The sequence below is a fragment of the Ictidomys tridecemlineatus genome, chromosome 9, assembly GCF_052094955.1.
Source record: "Ictidomys tridecemlineatus isolate mIctTri1 chromosome 9, mIctTri1.hap1, whole genome shotgun sequence".
NCBI classification, from domain to species: Eukaryota; Metazoa; Chordata; class Mammalia; order Rodentia; family Sciuridae; genus Ictidomys; species Ictidomys tridecemlineatus.
Genome location: NC_135485.1, coordinates 63,506,499 through 63,527,271, shown reverse-complemented (window position 1 = coordinate 63,527,271; position 20,773 = coordinate 63,506,499). Strand labels below are relative to the sequence as shown.

Here is a 20,773-nt window from a genome sequence, read left to right as displayed (position 1 = left end):
GGGGTTGTTTTAAATCTAAATATGATAATATAGTTTAAAATATGTATGTTTTGTGTACTTCAAGGCACTCATAGTTGAGGTATCTAACAAAGATTAACCAGTTTCATTAATTTTTCAGGTATCTATAATGAATGTATACACTGAGTTTATTGAACATTATTTCTGATGACTTTGAATTTTACTTATAATTATATAATGGTAATTGATACTTCAGGAAGTCATAGATTTTTGTGTAAATTTAGACATGAGAATTTTTCTGGAATATCTTCCATGGGTTCATTTTGGCTAATATGATGCCTTTTCCATCTCTTTAGCACATTAAAGAAGAAAAACATGAATATGAATTTCTACCCCCCTCTGGGGGAACATTTAATATCTCCATCAGTGGGGGTAAGTGCCTATTAGTTTTATTTTAATATTTAAAAAAAAAAAACAAAACCTGAAAGCAAATGGCCCAGAAATTTAAGTTAGAAATGTTTGTCAAAGATGGTAGAGAGTTGAAAAAGAACTTGGTTACTATTTACCATATGTAATTGGTGCTTTTGGAAGGATGGTACATTTTGACACCTAAATGATCTTTATCAATCCACATAGGTAATCTGTAAATAGTGTTATTTTATGTGCTTCTTAATATATTTCTATAGATCTCTTCCTTAAATACTTAAATACTAACAGTTTGTGTTTGAAATTTAATCCTCCAGTATTAAAAAATTAGCATTGTGTTCTCAGTTCATGTCTCTGTATAAAAATTGATGTGTGTACTTTTTTATTATAGCTATTTTTGATAACAAGCCCTCTTTAATATGGTTGTATTGTTTCCTTGTTGCAGATATTGATGGTTTAATTACTCAGGCTTTACTGACGGGTAATTTTGAGAGTGCTGTTGACCTTTGTTTACATGATAACCGAATGGCTGATGCCATTATATTGGCCATAGCAGGTGGACAAGAACTCTTGGCTCGAACCCAGAGAAAATACTTTGCAAAATCCCAAAGTAAAATTACCAGGGTATGTTATTTTCAAAATAAATAAATAGTAACATATTTATGGTTGTATAAGTAATTCTCTATTATTGTGGATAATTGAGATTCAGAACACAGTAATGAATTTTTAGAAACCCATCCATAATTTTTTGACCCAGAGATAGTTTTTGGCATTGGTGTGATTTTTTCCAGTTTTTGTTGTTTCTGTGTAGAATTTAAAAAGTAAACATATTTTCATATTCTGTATAAAGGTTTAATATAAAAAACTTTAAAGGTTAAATTTCTAGCATCACCTAATTCTAACAGTATATTAGTGCAGAGCTTTCCCTATATCTTTCCATATAGACAGGTAGATATATGTGTATGATTTTTTTCTTTTTTCAGTGCTACGGATTAAACCCAGGGTCTTGCATACACTAGACAAGTGCTTTACCACTGAACTACACCACCTAACCCTTTCATAATTTTTTTTTTTTTTTAATTTCAAGACAAGTTCTCACTAAATTGCCCAGCTGGCCTAAAACTCAAGATCCTCCTGAGTAGCTGGAATTACAGGCATGCACCACTACACCTGGCTATATGTGTGTGGTTTTGTTTATATTGTCACTCACATTATAAGCATTTTCCCACATCATTAAAGATTCTTACAAAAAAAATTTAATTACTGTATATTATTTTATGGGAAGGATGTTAGGCATATTCTAATGTTTTCCTCATACAGGTAACCACCATTATTTGTACAGTGATTAAAAACCTTTGTTATGCCTAAAAATTAGTGCAAATTTCTGATTGATTACCTACAGTACTAGGAGAGGAATTTCTGGCACAAATGGCCTAAACATTTTTAAGACTCCTGCTTGATATTTCTTTTAATATCTTAAAAAATATATAATTTTTGTGGAAATTATTTTCTGTAAAAATTGTACCAGTGTTTAGTCCCACTAACATTGTTTGCTATCAGTCTCCCAGCCTCAGCTCATGTTATTCTCTCCCTGTTATCTTTTAGCATACTGCCTGCTTTCCAGTTTCTTACTCACTTCATGATTATTTCTCCCTGGGTCTTTGTACCTGATTTTCCTTTTGCCTAGAATGCTTTTTCCTTTTTAGGTAAACATGACAGTAGAGTTGTTTTTTTTGTTGTTGTTGTTGTTTTGTTTTTTTTTTTTTGAGGGGTATCGGTGATTGAACTCACAGGCACTTGACCACTGAATCACATCCCCAGCCCTATTTTGTATTTTATTTAGAGACGGGGGTCTCATTGAGTTACTTAGTACCTCATTTTTTTTGTTGAGGTTGGCTTTGAACTTGTGGTCTTCCTGCCTTAGCCTCCGAGACATTAGAATTATAGGTTTGTGCTACTGTGCCCGGCAGTAGAGTATATTTTGACATATTATACATACATGGAACTTTCCCCTTCTTGATGAAGTTATATCCTGTTTGTCTTTCTAATTATCTCTCAAAAATCCACATTAGACCAGGTCACATCTTCCTGTTAAATGTTTTCTTCTCATTGCTTTGTAAAATGTTTGTTGGTGATTTTCTTGTTTTTAAGGAAAATAATACTGTTTGTTATGTCCTTTGGCTCCAGAATATACTTCTCTTTGCTGCTGCTTAATTTGACATGAAGTTGTTGTTTTGAAAGATGATTGCTTATCCAGACTTAATTTTCACTAATACACTAAACACTTTCAATTTTACCTTTATTTTTCTTGCCTAAGCTCATCACTGCAGTGGTGATGCAGAATTGGAAAGAGATTGTTCAATCCTGTGATCTTAAAAATTGGAGAGAGGCTTTAGCTGCAGTATTGACTTATGCTAAACCAGATGAATTTTCAGCCCTGTGTGGTAAGAAGTAAACGTTACATTTTACTATATTACATATATGACATGGTAATTTTATTGTAATTAAAATTATTATAATGAAATTAACGACAAATTTTATTAGGAATTACATTCTTCCATTATTTTTAAAAATACTATTTAGTAAGTCTGATTTCAGACCAGAATTGGAAACTTGCTTCCTACTTACTAGCTATAATTATAGGAAAAATTATTTTCTGATCTCAATTTACACAAAAGTAACTCTCACTTAATAAATGTTAGCTGTGATAAAAATTAATCAATATAGGTGCAGTGGCACATGTTTGTCATCCCAGCTACTCAGGAGGCTGAGGCAGGATGATTTCAAATTGGAGGCCAGAAGGACAACTTAATGAAATCCTATCTCAAAATGAAAAGTAAAAAGGGAATTACAATATTTCAGTAAAAATTGTCATATATAGCATGACTAAATTGGTGGGGTAAGGAATAAATATTATTTGCAAGAAAAAAAGCTTAAGACTGCTCACATGAGTAAACAACAGTTTGCTATCTTGAAATATCTTTTGCTTTTGTGAATATGAAAATTGTAAGATACTAACTGTATTTTCACAAATAATTTATAGCAGATCTAGCTGCCATTGATAAGACTATTCTAAACGCGCCACTAATAGTTTTGTGTTCATGTATTTGTTTCCATGTTATTTTTTTCTAACATAATTAATGGAAATCAGTTCTACAACTAGAGTCTTATGAAGTTGATTATTATATATAATTTGTCATCCACTTCCATTCATTTAGCAAATAAATATTTACTGAGTATTTAGAGTGACTTTATTTCTCCCTGTTGCTTATTGGTTGTGAAATCTAAATTTCTGAAAGTATTGAGCTGCTCAGAACCCTACATACAGATTGTCTTTGGTATAATCTTATGATGTTTTCCTCTTGATTTATAGATCTTTTGGGAGCCAGGCTTGAAAGTGAAGGAGATAGCCTCCTGCAGACTCAGGCATGTTTGTGCTACATTTGTGCAGGAAATGTAGAAAAACTAGTTGCATGTTGGACTAAAGCTCAAGATGGTAGCAACCCATTGTCCCTTCAGGTTAGTATTTTTTTTTTTAATTTTTTATTTTTTTTATTGGTTGTTCACAACATTACAAAGCTCTTGACATATCATATTTCATACATTAGATTGAAGTGGGTTATGAACTCCCAATTTTACCCCAAATGCAGATTGCAGAATCATGTCGGTTACACATCCACAATTTTACATAATGCCCAATTAGTAATTGTTGTATTCTGCTACCTTTCCTATCCCCTACTATCCCCCCTCCCCTCCCCTCCCATCTTCTCTCTCTACCCCATCTACTGTAATTCATTACTCTCCTTGTTTATTTTCCCATTCCCCTCACAACCTCTTATATGTAATTTTGTATAGCAATGAGGGTCTCCCTTCATTTCCATGCAATTTCCCTTTTCTCTCCCTTTCCCTCCCATCTCATGACTCTGTTAAATGTTAGTCTTTTCTTCCTGCTCTTCCTCCTTGCTCTGTTCATAGTTGCTCTCATTATATCAAAGAAGACATTTGGTATTTGTTTTTTAGGGATTGACTAGCTTCACTAAGCATAATCTGCTCTAGTACCATCCATTTCCCTGCAAATTCTATGATTTTGTCATTTTTTATTGCTGCATAGTACTTCATTGTGTATAGATGCCACTTTTTTTTTATCCATTCATCTATTGAAGGGCATCTGGGTTGGTTCCACAGTCTAGCTATTGTGAATTGTGCTGCTGTGAACATCGATATGGCAGCATCCCTGTAGCATGCTCTTTTAAGGTCTTCAGGGAATAGTCCAAGAAGGGCAATAGCAGGGTCAAATGGTGGTTCCATTCCCAGCTTTCCCAGGAATCTCCAAACTGCTTTCCAAATTGGCCGCACCAATTTGCAGTCCCACCAGCAATGTACAAGAGTACCGTTTTCTCCACATCCTCACCAGCACTTGTTGTTGTTTGACTTCATAGTGGCTGCCAGGTTAGTATTTTTGAACAAAAAAGTGCTTACTTCTTGATGTTTTCTTTCATCTTACTTATGAGCAAGTTATAGTCTAGAAGTCCTTTTGTTCTATAAAATTATTGCTTTCACCCTACTTATTTACCTTCTGGAAGTTTTTTCTTTTTTTTTTTTTAATCTTTATTTTTATGTGGTGCTGAGGATTGAACCCAGTGCCTCATACATGGTAGGCAAGTGCTCTACCGCTGAGCCACAATTGCAGTCCCTAGAAAATTTTTACTGGATAATTATATGCAATCTTTGAAGAAGCAAAGTTTGAGATAATAGTATAGTAAAATGGGGTTGCAGCTGCTTATAAAATCAAGGTTGTGATTTGGCAGTTTATTGGGGGAAGCAGGTAACAGGAACACTGAAAATAGCCTCTTTTTCCTCATGATTCTTTTGCCTTCATTGACTCCCTTTGCCTTGGGCAAGGAAAGAAGCAAGGATTAAGTAATGGGCTAAGGAATAGGAGACATCCTCAATACCAATCGAAAATCTTCATAGTTAAGGGAAAATGAAAGTAATAGGTAAATGGAATTCCGTGTAGCACCAGTACCAGGCAAGAGAGAAAGTAAAAATTGGTGACTGTTCTCAGGTACTGTGTAAATATATATATATATATATATATATATATATATTTCCCCCAAAGAATTTAACGAGCAGAGTCTCACTGTATTTTAGTATAATATTTCTTTTCCTCTCTGGAAAGAGATTTTATCAGTATGATCATTCTGTTGAAACAAAAAATCAATTAGGACACCAAGATTTTCCAAGTACTTCTTAGAGAAAAGCCCTTTTTTATACTTTTTAGCTTGTGTACTTGTAAAGGGCAAGTGGGTAGGACATTCTTATGCATTCTACCTGGAGTTTGGCTTACCCTTGCAGAAAGAATTGGTATTGAAAAGCAACTTGAGGAACTTGAGTCACAATAATATTTTAGTCAACTTTGCATTACTATAATGAAATATATGGGATAGTAAAGAGAAACTGTTTTGACTCATGGTTCTGGAGGTTTGGGTCCAAAATTGGATAGTCAATGGCTTTGGGCCTCTGGAAAGGGTAGCACATGCTCCAGGAATGCATGGCAGAGCAGACCACTTACAGCATGAGCCAGGAAGCAAAACAAAGTCCCTTTTCACAGTCCCCTTCAAGGGCATGCCCCAATGACCTGCAGACCTCCCTCTTAAAGGTTCTATAACCTCTCAATAGCACCACCCTGGGGACCAAGCCTTCAATACATGGACTTGTATGTTCTAGAACTGTGTGGGCATGACTATCTAGTTGGGAAAGCACTTGCTTAACATGTAGGATAACTTGGGCTTGATTCCCAGTATAGCAAAAGAAACCAGAAAAAATAAAAGACAAAATAAAATTATAAACAGTATAGACACAATAAAATGTCTGCAAGGCTCCAAATCAGGATCCAAATGATAGCATATACCAAGTCCCTTTGGAGGTCATGTGCCCTTGTCTATGAGTCATTTCATAGTAGTAATAGTTTTAGAGGATAGATGGAAAGATGTTTTCACTCATAGTTCCTCTTTTGCATGCTAGGAACTTTGAATATCTGCCTGTTTTTTACTTTGTTTTGTTTGTTTTAGATTACAAGTATCTGGCAGCTTAAGGATGTTTGGGAGAATGTGGTGACCTATACCCTGTCCATGAGTAAAAAAAGACCTTCTTTCTCCTTACTTCTATTTTAATTACCTACATAGTGGTCAGCAGTTATTTCATATATTATATATTTAAACAAGGATCTGAATAGGTGCTGTACTTTCAGGAAGTTTTGGAAATCAGTAACTGTTGTTTTCTGCTTCCTCTCATATGCATGGTCTTGGTATCTCTCACACTCCCTTCCTTTTCTCACTTAGGATCTAATCGAGAAAGTTGTCATCCTGCGGAAAGCTGTACAACTCACGCAAGCCATGGACACTAATACTGTAGGAGTTCTCTTGGCTGAAAAGATGAGTCAGTATGCCAATTTGTTGGCAGCCCAGGGCAGTATTGCTGCAGCCTTGGCTTTTCTTCCTGACAACACCAACCAGGTAATTAGGATTAACAACTTATCTTCTTTCTTTTAATGTATAAATGAGTAGAGTCCAGTAGATAGCACTTGGTATTAAATATATACATACTAGTAGGTGAATGTTATGGAGCAGTTGAATTACTATCACCTAACTATAGGTAAATGCTATTGATATTCTTCAAGGATCATTTTAGATGTATCCATGCTGTGTCAGAGAGAGAATGTTTTGAGGTATGATAGATCCCTTTGTATTTGTAGTACTTTAGGACTGAAAGAGGAAAAGACTAACTTGTCGTTTCTAAAGCTAATTCTTCATATAAGATTCTTTGTAGGGGGCTGGAGTTGTGGCTCAGCGATAGAGCGCTCGCCTAATATGTGTGAGGGTTCGATCCTCAGCACTACATATAAATAAATAAAATAAAGGTATTATGTGCACGTATAACTAAAAGAAAAAATATATTCTTTGTAGGAATCTTTTATGTTGAAAAGCTATAAATGTTAATTCAGAAAATTAGATTGTTAAAAATTTTAAATTCCCATATGTGTCACCCCAAATACTAGTGATGAAATTCATTGTGCATTTTGTTTTAATTTGATACTGTTTATGGGCAAGAATATTTTTTAAGTATTCGAGGTAGGGTAGACTCTATTCCTTCTAGTTTATTGTCCTTCTTTGATATACAGAGAAACTCAGACTTTTTAATATTTGTTTTAATTCAACAAGTGACTGGGTATAGAATAATGAACAGATTGCCAAGTTCTTGAAGGCTTTAAAATAGTAAATGCGATTCCAAAAGTAAAAATACTGTGATGCTATGGGAACACCAGAAAGGGAAAGTTTAATCCAGATCAAGAATGGTAGGACTTGAGGAAACTTGTCCATAAGTAGGATATTTATGTCTGTATTTTATGTTTGATGGAGCTTGATTTGGAGCCTTGCAGACATTTTATTGCATCTGTACTGTTTATAATTTTATTTTGTCTTTTGTTTTTTTCTGGTTTGGGGGTTGGTTTTTTTTTTGCTGTACTAGGGATCAAGCCCATGTCATCATACAAGTGCTTTACCAACTAGATAGTCATGCTTACACAGTTCTGGAGCATATATGGAGGTTTTCTTTGTCTGTTTGTTTGTTTGTTGTCATTTGTTTTTAGTATTTTATCTGTTCTAGGGAATTATCAATAAGCTTTATTAAGTAAAAATACACGTACACTCTGTAACTGTGTGGGTATGATTAACTAGTTGGTTTTATATATACTTAACTGTAGGATTCAGCTCATATCCTTCTAAATTGCTAATAGGAATATTAGATAGAACAGAAATATATGGTGACTTTTCCACAATAGTTTATAAAACTCTTATTTAGTAAGGGCTGATTGTTATGTTGAGATAAAAGACCCTTTATTTTAAGATCAACTTAATCTGAGACCTTTAGATCATCTGGTCTTAAGAGTAAATGTTTTATTTTTAGTATGATTTATAATCACATGCATGTCTGATACATTATTCTTAATCTTTTCTTTGGACTTTAAAGGATATTCTTTAAGCAAATGGGCATAATATTGATGTTACTTCCTCTTAAATATCAACAGACCCTGCATTTTCTGAAGAACATGTCAATAACTTTGTGTTATCATTGTAGTATATAATTCTACCATTGAACATAGGATACTCTACCACTACATTTCCAGCCCTTTTTAAATTTTTTTATTTGAAACAGGGCCTCATTAAGTCTCCCAGGCAGGCCTCAAATCTCCAAAGTTAGTGGGATTACAGGTTTGCACCACCATGCCTGATAATATCTTGAAAGTAAATGGCCACTTTAAACCTTTTACAAATTTATAGGATTATATATATTTTTTAGAAGTGTATTGCTTTCATATCTACATTTCAAGAAATTACCATTGTAACTTGATAAGAGGTGATTTATTTTATGCAAACATCATTGCAAAGCAAGGCGTAGAAGCTCAGCTAGATTTATTACCGTTCACGAGAGTAAATACCTATCTCAATTATTCTTTTTCTTTTCTAATATAAAGTTTGCTGAATGTACAAGAAAAACTCATCACTTAGGATACAGAAATTATTTTTAGGGGTTGGGGTGAGGGAGTTACCTGTAAACAAAGACTATATTGATTTGATCCAAGTAATAAAACTTGAAACTATTCTTGAACTAACATTAAAAAAAAATGTCTATTGTTTTAAAAAGATAGAGAATATATTGTTCGCAGGATATGAGTTATTTATTTCTACATACTGTAATTGATGAGGACATGGATAATATCTTCATGTTTCTGAGAAGTAATATGTACATGGGAGGAGGGAATAATATTATTTCTAAAAAAGATATTAAAAATATTTCTGGAATATTTTAGCATATTGCTTTTTTTTTAACACCTAGAACATATATATGGTCAATATATATGTTAACTGTATATATAATGGGTAACTTGTAAATGTGTATAATTGTAGATCTGTACAAGCTACAGATCTAAATTTGAAGCCTTACAGTTTTTTTAAATATTTATTTTTTAATTGTAGTTAGACACAATACCTTTATTTATCTATCTATTTATTTATTTTTATGTGGTACTGAGAATCAAACCCAGCGCCTCACACGTGCTAGATAAGCACTCTACCAGCTGAGCCACAACCCAGCCCTGATGTCTTAAAATTTTAGTATATTTCAAAAATATCTTCTGGGCCAATAGGTTTCTTCCCTCAGTTAAATTACAAGTTGTACTATATGTCATGGATGTTTAGTGCCAGTCATATTAGAAACATGAATTGAGTCCTCAAGTGTCAGGGTCTGTTGTAGCATTCATGGCATGTGAACAAAAATAAGAAAATCAGCACGCTATCATAAAGTTGACTGAACTTTATTTGTTTTGTTTTCTTCCATTCATTGCTTTTTATAGCCAAACATTGTGCAGCTTCGCAACAGACTTTGTAGAGCACAAGGAGAGCCTATACCAGGACAGGAATCACCTAAAATTCCTTACGAGAGGCAGCAGCTATCTAAGGGCAGGCCTGGACCAATTGCTGGCCACCCACAGATGCAAAGAGTTCAAACTCAACAATATTATCCCCATGTGAGTAATGTAGTCCAGATGAAGTGGGAACATTTATGCATTTCAATTCAAATTGATAGTTTCAGATTGTTGGTTAAAAGATGTTCTGATGTGATTAAAGTAGATAACATATTGTGTTAACAGTTATACTTTCTAGATTCTTGAAAGTGGTATTTCTGATCTGCATTTGAAAATCCTTTTAATCTATTTAAACAGATTATAATTTAGATATAAATTAGGTTTAAGCCCTCTAGGGAAATTTGTTGTTTCTCTCTGAGTTAGGCTTTCCTTACACATGTACCTCTGTTCTTGAAACTTCTATTTGATTCATCTAACAAGCTTTAAGTAGCAGAATTAATCCTAATAGTGATTTAGTTAATTTTATAAACTATTTTTAGAAAGTAGCCTTTTTAAGCATTCTTTCTCCATTAATAGCATAGGTTTACTTTATTTTCTCAATCCATACAATAGCTAATATCCAGAATATGAACTTTTTTCTTTTGGACAACTTGAACAATAGAGAATAGTGAATTTACTGAAGGTTTATGAAGTTGGAGGTCACATAGAAAGGATTAATAATTTTTGTTTTTATTTAAATAACTGATATTTAAAATATGGTTGTATTGTCTTTTTACTGTTTCATGTAAAAAATTATATATTTCCAGACCAACAGATAGCCTTCATGTCCTTAAATGAAAAGTTTTTTCCTTAAGTATCAATTAGTCTTGACTGATAGCAAAGATACCCTGCCTAATAGAGCAAATTGGTGATAGGATTGACAGGACCTTTTTATATTTTATCCCAAAGTTTAATATAAAATCATAGAAAACTTTTATTATTTAATCAGGACAGATTACATTTGTATATAACTATTAACTGCCTAGAACACTCTATTTTTTTATTCATTTTGTTTATCAAGACCTACTGTGAGTACCTAACATTTTTCTAGTAATTGGAAGTATCCTGGTGAACAATTTATACAAAATCCCTATCCTTGTGGAGATTGTATTAGAAAGTCTGTGACCTAAGTGGGGCAGATCAGATGATGGCTAGGAAAATTGAGAAGCCTGGTTGTCAAGCAACCACCAGAGTTTTAAGACATGAGAGTTTTAATTTCTTAACATTGTGTGGCTGCTTAATGGCCAAGTTTGGATTACAACTTTCAAGCACTCTGTATTTAGGCTAGACTGCCTCTCAGGTTACTGAAGTAAGGTAAGTAAGCTCTACATTGGGAAGAGAGAATGTTTACTCTTTATGTCTTTGGATTCATTTGTCTTTCTGGGAAAAGGTAAAAACATTGGAGGATGTTTGTTACACTTTGATTTACCCATCTTATATTTTAAGAACATAAAAATAAATTGTACCATAAGTCAAGCAGTGGTTTTCAGGGTTGAAGCTTATATATGCTGAATGAATGAAGACAGTGGCTTACAATTTTAAAACAAGTTTACAGGCAGGTAAAGGTTAAAAGGGAGGCTAGATTAGAAGGAGTTTCACTAAAGATTTACATGACAAAAAGGATTTTAATGACTTGAAAAATAATGGAAAATCACTAGAGTTCCGAGTAAGCAATATGATATGGTATAGAAAACACTATCCTGGGATTTGGGAGACCTGGAATTGGTCCAAGCTTCATGACCAGTGAGTTGTATGGATCTTGACAAGCCCCTTCACATCTCTGGGCCTTGGGTTCTTAATGGTAAAGGGTGGGGATTATTCTGGGTGATCTATAATATTTAGTTTTAATATTCTCAATGATTGTGTGGTTTTTAAGCCTTGCATGGGACTAAGGTGAATTTTGTGGCTCTGCTGAAATTTAAAAAAAAAAAAAAGGAGCTTATAAGCAGTATGTTTACAGATTATTAGTAGCATGGGTACTATTAATGCTTCAAAAATCACTATTTTACTCATTTTTTAGAATGTCTTTCTTACCATACTTATAGGACCTCACTTTCCCTACTTATTCTTGATACTTGAATGGCATTGTTTCTGTGTTTTGATTTGGTTTTCATATTGATTTTTTTCGTGCCTTTCCCTCCCAGTTTTGTTGTGATTATTTTTCTTTTGGAATCCCAGCTAAATTGAAAGCAGTTGCCTAATATATGTTCCCTTGCTGCTCTTACTTTTTGCTTTGCATCTAGCTATTAATACCTTTTGAGTTTTCTTACCTTCTTCTTTTAATGTTTTCATTTTTTATTTTCTGTGATTGGTATTTCTTTGTTCAATTCAGGTTAGAATTGCCCCTACTGTTACTACCTGGAGTAACAAAACTCCTACTGCCCTTCCCAGCCATCCACCTGCAGCCTCTCCCTCTGACACACAGGTATATCCTTCATTATTCCTCTTTGAGCAGGACTCTGCTCACCTAAATATATGTGGTTTTATATCTTCTACCCAACTTCCTCAATTTACCCCACCCTTATTCTGCATCCTATTTATTGCATTTTATTGCTTTTAGGATGCAAGAGACAATATTTAAGGCAATTTATGTCCTTATCCTACCTCTACTTTTGCAGTTCTAAATTGACCTGAGCTAAAAAAATATCAGCAAAGGCTCTAACAGTGATTTAAATCTGATTTTTACCAAAGACTTTTTTTTTTCTTTCTTCTTCTTCTTTTTTTTTTAATTTTTTTTAGCATTGCAGAAACTGAAGAAAGCTAATTATAATATTTATATTTATATTTGCTGAGTGTGGAGTAATGGATGGAAATTTGTAGAGATGGAAAATCCTGGTGACTTACCATCAATTTATTGACACTATTTTATGAGGCTTTTAGCATCTTTTGTCATTCATTACAATTATTTTGGATCGTCTGATCTTTAAATCATTCAGAATACATTGCTTAGAAAATATGGTATCCTGTAGATAGTACATGCAAAATCCAGTGCTTCTTACACTATAAAGTTGTGGGGGCTAGTTTTCTAAATAAATATGGAATCCCATTTCAGGGATTATAAAGCCATCTGTTAAGGTTCTTTGTCTCAAATGTAATCCTCCTTTTTACTATTTTTTCATTTTGTAGGGAGAAAATCCTCCACCCCCAGGTTTTGTAATGCATGAAAATATTAATCCAAATGCTGCTACTCAGCTTCCTACATCTCCAGGTCATATGCACACCCAGGTACCACCTTATCCACAGCCACAGCGTAAGTAATGTGACCCTGAAGTCTTGATAGCAACATGTCTTATTTCATGTAGTAACTATTTACTCTGAAGCACTAAAGCCAAGGCCAAGTAAATTTTGACAAATAAAGTAAGAACCATTCTGATAGGAGTCCTAAATAGGAACTCCTGTCTAGAAGAGGGGTTCTAGAGAAACATGATTTCCCTAAGAGGCATCCTGAATCAGCATGCTTCTATTATTATAGAAGAACTTCTTGTATTACTCTTTTGGAACAGTTGCCTCCTGTTCTGAAGCTATTATTAAGACCTGTTAAAGGGAGTCAAGTGTCCCATGATTTTGGTATAAAGAAATAGAATTTTAGAAACAATTTGGCACACATTCTTTTCCTTTAGGAATGATAACACAAAGCATTTTGGAAGATTGACTTCAAGGGGCATTTGTTGTTTTTTTCTGTTGTATTCATTTAGTGTTATAGACTTTGTATTTTTAAGTAGTTTTAGGTTCACAGCAAAATTAAGCAGAGAGTACGTTGTGCCCACGAGGCACAATCTCCCTATTATCTACATTTCCCACCACAGGAGATTATTTGTTGCAGATCAGCTAACCTACATCAGTGCCTTGTTATCACCCCAAATTATGTAGTTTACGTTAGTGTGTACTCTTGATTTTGTACCTTCCATGGGCTTTGACAAATGTATAATGATATGTATCTACTATTGGCATGTTTTTTTTAATAGAAAAGAGTAAGAACTAATTCTAATGAGTGTGTTCTGTGCTAAAGTAGTTGTTCTTATGAATACAAGTTTAATAAAACCTTTCACTCGTGTACTCAGTATAGAAGTACTGTCTTCACAGTACTTCAAGATTCACTCTATAGAGGTTCAAAAGTACCCCTGGTTACCTAGAATGTGATGGTGTTAAAATTCCCCTAATCTGTCCCCCTAATCTGGGTCAGGGATTAAAATCAGGGAGGTCTTACAGGACCACCAAAATGCTGATACTCACTCAGGTTGAGTACATCTTGCATAGTTCCATCTGATGAATAGTGGGTATAACTGCAATCTTCTCACAGAAACAGTGAAATTAGAAAAAGGTCTTCTAGCTCTTCGGTTCAAAGATTTTCATAATCAATAGCAATCTGGGTGTGGCAGTTTTCAAATACTGGAGCTAATGATTTTGAGCATATTTCGGGCATCTGAGCCTCAGAAAGCACGAGTTGTTTTTGTTGTTGTTTGGGGTTTTTCTTACTGTGCTGGAGATAGAACCCAGGGTTTCATATATACTAGGCAATCAATGTACCACCAAGTTATACCCCAGCACATAAGTGTTAATTTGGGGTTTTAATTTATTGTAATGATTAAAATCATTTCCATAGAATGATAATTTTTGGTTTTCTGTTGCTATCTGAATAAATTTGTAACTAATTAAAATTTCTGTTTCTTCTCCCTGGTATAGTTTATCAACCAGCCCAGCAGTATTCCTTCGGAACAGGGGGGTCAGCAATGTATCGACCTCAGCAGCCTGTTGCTCCTCCTGCTTCAAACGCTTACCCTAACACCCCTTACATATCTTCTGCTTCTTCCTATTCTGGGCAGTCTCAGCTATACACACCACAGCACCAGGCCTCTTCACCTACCTCCAGCCCTGCTGCTTCTTTCCCTCCTCCCCCTTCCTCTGGAGCATCCTTCCAGCATGGCGGACCAGGAGCTCCACCATCATCTTCAGCTTATGCACTGCCTCCTGGAACAACAGGTACACTGCCTGCTGCCAGTGAGCTGCCTGCGTCCCAAAGAACAGGTCTGCGCTTGAAGGGCTTTGGTTTGGCTCCCTGATGTTTTTATGAACAGATGGGTGGGTGGAGGGGCTATTATTTCTGTTTGTAAACTGGGTAATAGAAGTGTTGAGCTTTTATAACAAATTCTAAAATGATTTCTAAAAATTCTAAAACTGATTCTCCCATAATGAACTTCAGTTATCAATTGAGGAAAGTTTTAGAGCTCCAAAAGAGTAAGAGTGTATAATCTGCCATTGAACTTAAGTTAAGTGGTAAGGAATTAATTGGAAAGATAAGTTATAGTTGAAATCAGATTTAGTTAACACTAAATTCTTTACTTGAATAAAGGGTGACCTCTGTTCTTCCTGAAAAGTTTTTCAATTTTAAAAATTATTTGCACCTTAAATTCATTAATGGAAAGGAAATAATATATGGTCTTAATGAGTTTGTACAAATTTTATAATAGTGTTTATTTGTGGGGTTGCAGAGTAATCTCAGTATCCTTGACCAAGAAAAAAATTAAGAGAATACAGCTCTTGACAAGGAGATCCTACAAGACAGTTTAGTTGTCATACAGTAAGATAGTGGTTCTCCATTAGGGAAATACTGCCCTCTTCAGGCATTTTGGAAATTTGTAGACATATTTTTTTGTCTACTAGTATTATTGTAGCTGAACATTTCTAATTAAGATCATAACTTTATAATTTTTTAGCAAACTATATATTTTTATTAATAGTATTTTTGATTTACAAGTCATAATTGTATATATTTGTGGGGTACAGTGTGATATTCTGATGCATATATGCAATGTGGAAATGATTAAATCAAGCTAGTTGATTTAATCATCATATTGCTTACCTATCATTGTTTAGCAGTGAAATGCACATTTTATAAATTCTTTTTATCATTCATTTGTATTATACCTAGAGTATGTTAATTTTTTTATGGTTTATGTTATGTGCTTTTTTTTTTTTAAAGAATTTTTTTTGAGAGAGAGAGAGAGAGAGAGAGAATTTTTAATATTTATTTTAGTTTTTGGCAGACACAACATCTTTGTTTGTATGTGGTGCTGAGGATCAAACCCAGGCCGCACGCATGCCAGGCAAACGCACTACGGCTTGAGCCACATCCCCAGCCTCTGTTATGTGCTTTTCACTTAAGGATAGTAAAAGGGGCCTCCAGTATGTGTGTGTAAAGAAAGAAACCAGTTAATCAAATAGGATTTAGAACCACTTACAAAGTGGTTAAGAAATATGGCCTTGGAATTTGATTGCCTAGGTTTGTATCCCAGTTCCCAGCTTTACTATGTTCTAGTTTTATGATCATTCTAGTTTTGTGATTGTGAGTTGTTTATTTACCTTCTTGAAGCCTCAGTTTTCTCAAAGAATGATAATGGTACCCACTTATATGCTTATTACAAGAATTGAATGCTTTAATAAAGTCAAAGCATTTAGGGACAATGACTGCCAAGTACTAAGAACTTTTTAAAGTTAGGTATGATTATTTGAAAGTAGTTTTCCTTTTAAATTATAACTGATAGTTTTGAACAGTAAGACCTGCTTTACTCTAATACTTAAAACTCTCCTGGGGGAGTCCAGCATATGCTTTTCTCATCATATATGCTAAGCAGTGGTTTTAATTTATAATTTATTTATCAGAAAATAAAATCTATTGTGGAAATATTTTTTCTGATAATATGACTTAAAAATTGAATATAAAGTATTTTTAAAGTATTACTACTTTTTAAGTCTTAGGGATAATTGATCCCAGTTTTACACATCTCCTTGCTCCTTCTCTGACATGTAATAATAAAATCCAGAGAATAAAAAAAATCATACACACGGTATACTATAGTGGTCCTCTCCCCTTAGCTGTAGAGAATACATTCTAAGATCCCCCGTGGATACTTGAAAGTACCCATAGTATCAACCACATATGTATTGTTTTTTTTTTCCTGTACATACCTTGATAAAACTTTTATAAGTTAGGCACAATGAGAGATTAACAGATTAACTAATAAGTTGGACATGATGGCATATGCCTGTGATCCCAGCAGCTTGGGAAGCCAAGGCAGAGGAATTACAAATGAAGGCTAGCCTCAGCAACTTATTGAGACCTTGTCTCAAAATGAAAAAATTTTAAAACTCTATAGACACAGTGGCACATGCCTGTAATACCAGCAACTCAGGAGATAAAGGAAGGAAGATTTCAAGTTCAAGGCCAACCTGGGCATCTTAGTGAGACCCTTCATCAAAATTATAAAATTGGCTGGGGATATAGCTTAGTGGTAGAGTGCCCCTAGGTTTGATCCCAGTACCACACACATGCACACACAAAAATGTAACTAATAATAAAATAGAACAACAATAACAATAAACTAATAAAATTGCCAGCATTGCTACTTTTGTGCTGCAACACCATGACAATTGATCTCATAACCAGAAGGGCTACTGAATGATTAATTGGCAGTCACATATACAGTAAGGATACCCTAGACAAAGGGATGATTCACATCTCTGGTTGTATGGGGCCAGACAAAGCAGTACAGCACAAAATTTTCAGACTACTCAGAATGAGACACAATTCAAAACTTTTGCATTATTTATTTCACAATTATTTATGAATTATTAATGTTCCATATAATATTTCTAGGCCAAGATTGACCATGGGTAACTGAAACCAAAGGAAATGGAAATGTTAATGAGAGAGGACTAATGTATGTGCATTGTCCATTACTACACAAAATTTCATTAATACACTACAGACACTTCAATAGTTTGATATTTTCGAGAGGGGTGCCAGTTCATTGTAGAGTTCCAAAAATATCTTTTTAAACCTGAATAAGTGAAGACAGTGTCCATTCTGAATAATGGATTAATGGTCAGAGTTATTGAGTAAAAGAAGTAGTATGGATTCATGTAAATCCTCACTTAAAAAAGTGGTGCAGTGTGCAAAGTGTAGTGGCATACACCTTAAACCTAGCAGCTCAGGAGGCTGAAGCAGAAGAATCAAGATTTCAAAGCTAGCCTCAGCAACTCAACAAGACCCTGTGTCTAAATTAAATATAAAACAAAGGCTGGGGATTTGGCACAGTGATTAAGTACCCCAGGTTTCAATCCCTAGTACGAGGGAGGGGGGTGGAGAAAGAGTAGTACAAGGAAGTAAGGAAGGGTATGAACATTTATTGAGCCAATTATGGACATAATCTAGCACTTGCTATATATTTTATTATTTCATTCTTACGACCCCAACAAATAGGAATGGTTTTTGTTGTTGGCTTTTGTTTTTGTTTTTTAATTGCAAACAAGGAACCAGTTTTAAGAGTTACATAATGTTCTCAGGATTGTTATAGTGACAGTCTCTCAAATTGAGATACAAACCTGGGTCTCTCAGTTTCAAAGCCTGTGTTCATACTTCTATACCAGTTACTCTAGTGATATCAAAATTTTGGGGTTGAAATTACAAAAATCATCTAGCAATACAGTTCTGAGCATTTGTTACTTTATAATCAAAACCAAGTACCTGAGTATATTTTTTTTTACTTAAGCTGAAGTGCATTTGGCATGAGTTTAATCCTTAATTATATACAGAATAACACAGTATTATAACCTGGCTGAGAAACAGTGACTAATGAGAAGAAAAAGCCAAACAAACAAGCATTTTTCAGCATGTATGCCTAGCTGCTTTGTTACTCTTGCATGTTAACAGTCTCATATTTTTTTAATAATCAATTCTAGCTTTTTGGATTTCCTAAACATTTTATTAGGTTATATAAATAATTGTGACTAGAAATTTTGTATTGGTCTAATGTCTAGGTCATGATTTTTCTCCAGGATTTAGAAATTATTGTTGGCTAATGGATAATAACTTATAGATAATGCATGATAGATGTACAGATTTTCAAGCCTTCTCTTAATGAACCATAGCATTATGTGCGCAGGGCTTAGAGAAACAAATTCTGTACTAAGCAAAACATTCATTTGGTAAACTGATAATGAGTACCTGTTTTATCTGCAATAACTTCCCATTCTTACCAGCCTCCAATAGGTGCTCTTGTGCTTTCTGTCTCTATGTATTTCACTCTTCTAAGTACCTGACATAAGTGGAATTGTGCAACATTTGGCATTTTCTGACTTATTTCACTTGGTATAATGTCTTCAAGTCATGTGCTTCATGAAGCTTGTTTTACCTCCTCTCACTATTAAAGACTACTTTTGTAAAGTAGATGTCAGCTAAATTGTGTTTGTAAAGTCATGTTTAAATAATCTGCTTAAAGTCATAAAAATGAAAAGTTGAAAGGAGTTAGAATTATAGCTAGGACAAAACTATATACATATTTCTTGGGGTTGGGTGACCAGAGATTGAACTCACTAAGCCACAATCCCAGCTCTATTTGGTTTTTTATTTAGAGACAGGGTCTCACTGAGTTGCTTAGTGCCACACTTTTGTTGAGACTGGCTTTGAACTTGTCTTGTGATCCTCCCACCTCAACCTCCTGAGCCATTGGAATTACAAGCATGCACCACTGTGCCTGGCAAAACTGTATTATTTTTTATTTTTACTTAAAAATTTTTTTTTAGTTGTAGATGAACAGAATACCTTTATCTTATTTATTTTTTTGTGATGTCAAGGATCAAACTCAGTGCCTCATGCGTACTAGGCAAGCATTCTACCACTGAACTACAACCCCAGCCCATAAACTATATTATTTGATAAAAGATTTGAATAACATTTATTTGAACTAAAAATAGTTCTCATTTTCCACATGTCTCTGTATTACATGTTAAATATATTACATGGTTTGAAGTTAGGAGGAGTCGGTTGGGCCTGTATTGTGGAGGGAGCTTGATTATTTTATAACTATTCTGTTCAACAGACCTTCTCCCTTTCAGGTTACTCATTCAGGCATAGCCAGTTGACTTTCTTGTTGTCTTTGTTCTTATTTGATTCAGTTTTATCTCTAACTTTGAACTTTATTTCACTATGACATTAGTGTCATTAGTGTCATTTACCAAAGGATAATAAAAATTGCTCCATACACTTTTTGGGGGGGGGTGCGCTGGGAATTGAACTCAGAGGCACTTTACTACTCAGTTATATCCCTAACCCCTACCCCATATTTTTTGAGGTTTTTTGTTTGTTTTTCAGTTTTTGAGACAGGGTCTTGCTTAGTTGTTTAGGGCCTCACTAAGTTTCTGAGGCTGACCTTGAATTTGTGAGTTGCTGGGATTATAGGTGTGAGCCACCCTGCCTGGCTCTATGTTTGTTTTTTTGTTTTGTTTTGTTTTCATATACTTCTTTATACTATTAATAATTTATGAAATCAGAATCCCCTCCCAGGTGTTTATACCCAGGACTTACCACTAGAGGTTAGAGGAAAAATAGTTCTCATTTTCCACATGTCTCTGTATTACACCACATGGATGGCTCTTGAAGACATTATACCAAGTGAAATAAGTCAGACACAAAAGGACAAGGAAACAGGCATGTTGTTGAGACTATTCTCTGGGAAAAGAGCCAAGCCCAGGGTACTTTTAGATTTGTAATATGTTGTTCCCCTCAGCCCAAAAGCCTGAAGTATAGGGATAGAGCACATCAGTAGTTGGAAATTAGGTTTTGTCTGTTGAAATGCACACGTAGTGACTCCCCAGGAGTTAACACTATTAATTATAGTGTTATGAAGTTACATTTTGCATGGGAAGTTAGATTGTAAAGTTGCCATTTAAAGTAAAAATAGAAAATCACTTATAGGCAGTTATTGTCACTCTTTTCTTTTGTTAAACCCTAGATGAAGAAATTGCCTTATGTTTAGCAACCATATTGTATGAAAAACATCCATCACTAAACACCAGAATCTCCTTCCACATAGCAAGAATTGAGGCTATGGAATTACCTTTCCCATCTCATGTTTTTTTTGGAGCATG

The 20,773-nt window shown here is 34.3% G+C and overlaps 1 protein-coding gene across 20 annotated transcripts in view; it reads left to right on the top strand.

The window, feature by feature from the left end:
* Window positions 1-20,773, top strand: part of Sec31a (SEC31 homolog A, COPII component) — a 76,920-nt gene that overhangs the window by 45,595 nt on the left and 10,552 nt on the right. For 9 of the 20 annotated variants that reach the window (XM_078021478.1, XM_040292222.2, XM_078021476.1 and 6 more), the window contains 9 exons: window positions 315-390; window positions 830-1,008; window positions 2,702-2,828; window positions 3,758-3,903; window positions 6,726-6,899; window positions 9,797-9,970; window positions 12,180-12,272; window positions 12,974-13,097; window positions 14,531-14,872. In XM_078021478.1, coding sequence (XP_077877604.1) covers window positions 315-390; window positions 830-1,008; window positions 2,702-2,828; window positions 3,758-3,903; window positions 6,726-6,899; window positions 9,797-9,970; window positions 12,180-12,272; window positions 12,974-13,097; window positions 14,531-14,872 — 1,435 coding nt within the window. The remainder of the gene's footprint in view (window positions 1-314; window positions 391-829; window positions 1,009-2,701; window positions 2,829-3,757; window positions 3,904-6,725; window positions 6,900-9,796; window positions 9,971-12,179; window positions 12,273-12,973; window positions 13,098-14,530; window positions 14,873-20,773) is intronic. The other 11 variants (XM_078021485.1, XM_078021483.1, XM_078021482.1 and 8 more) reach the window with 5 other exon arrangements.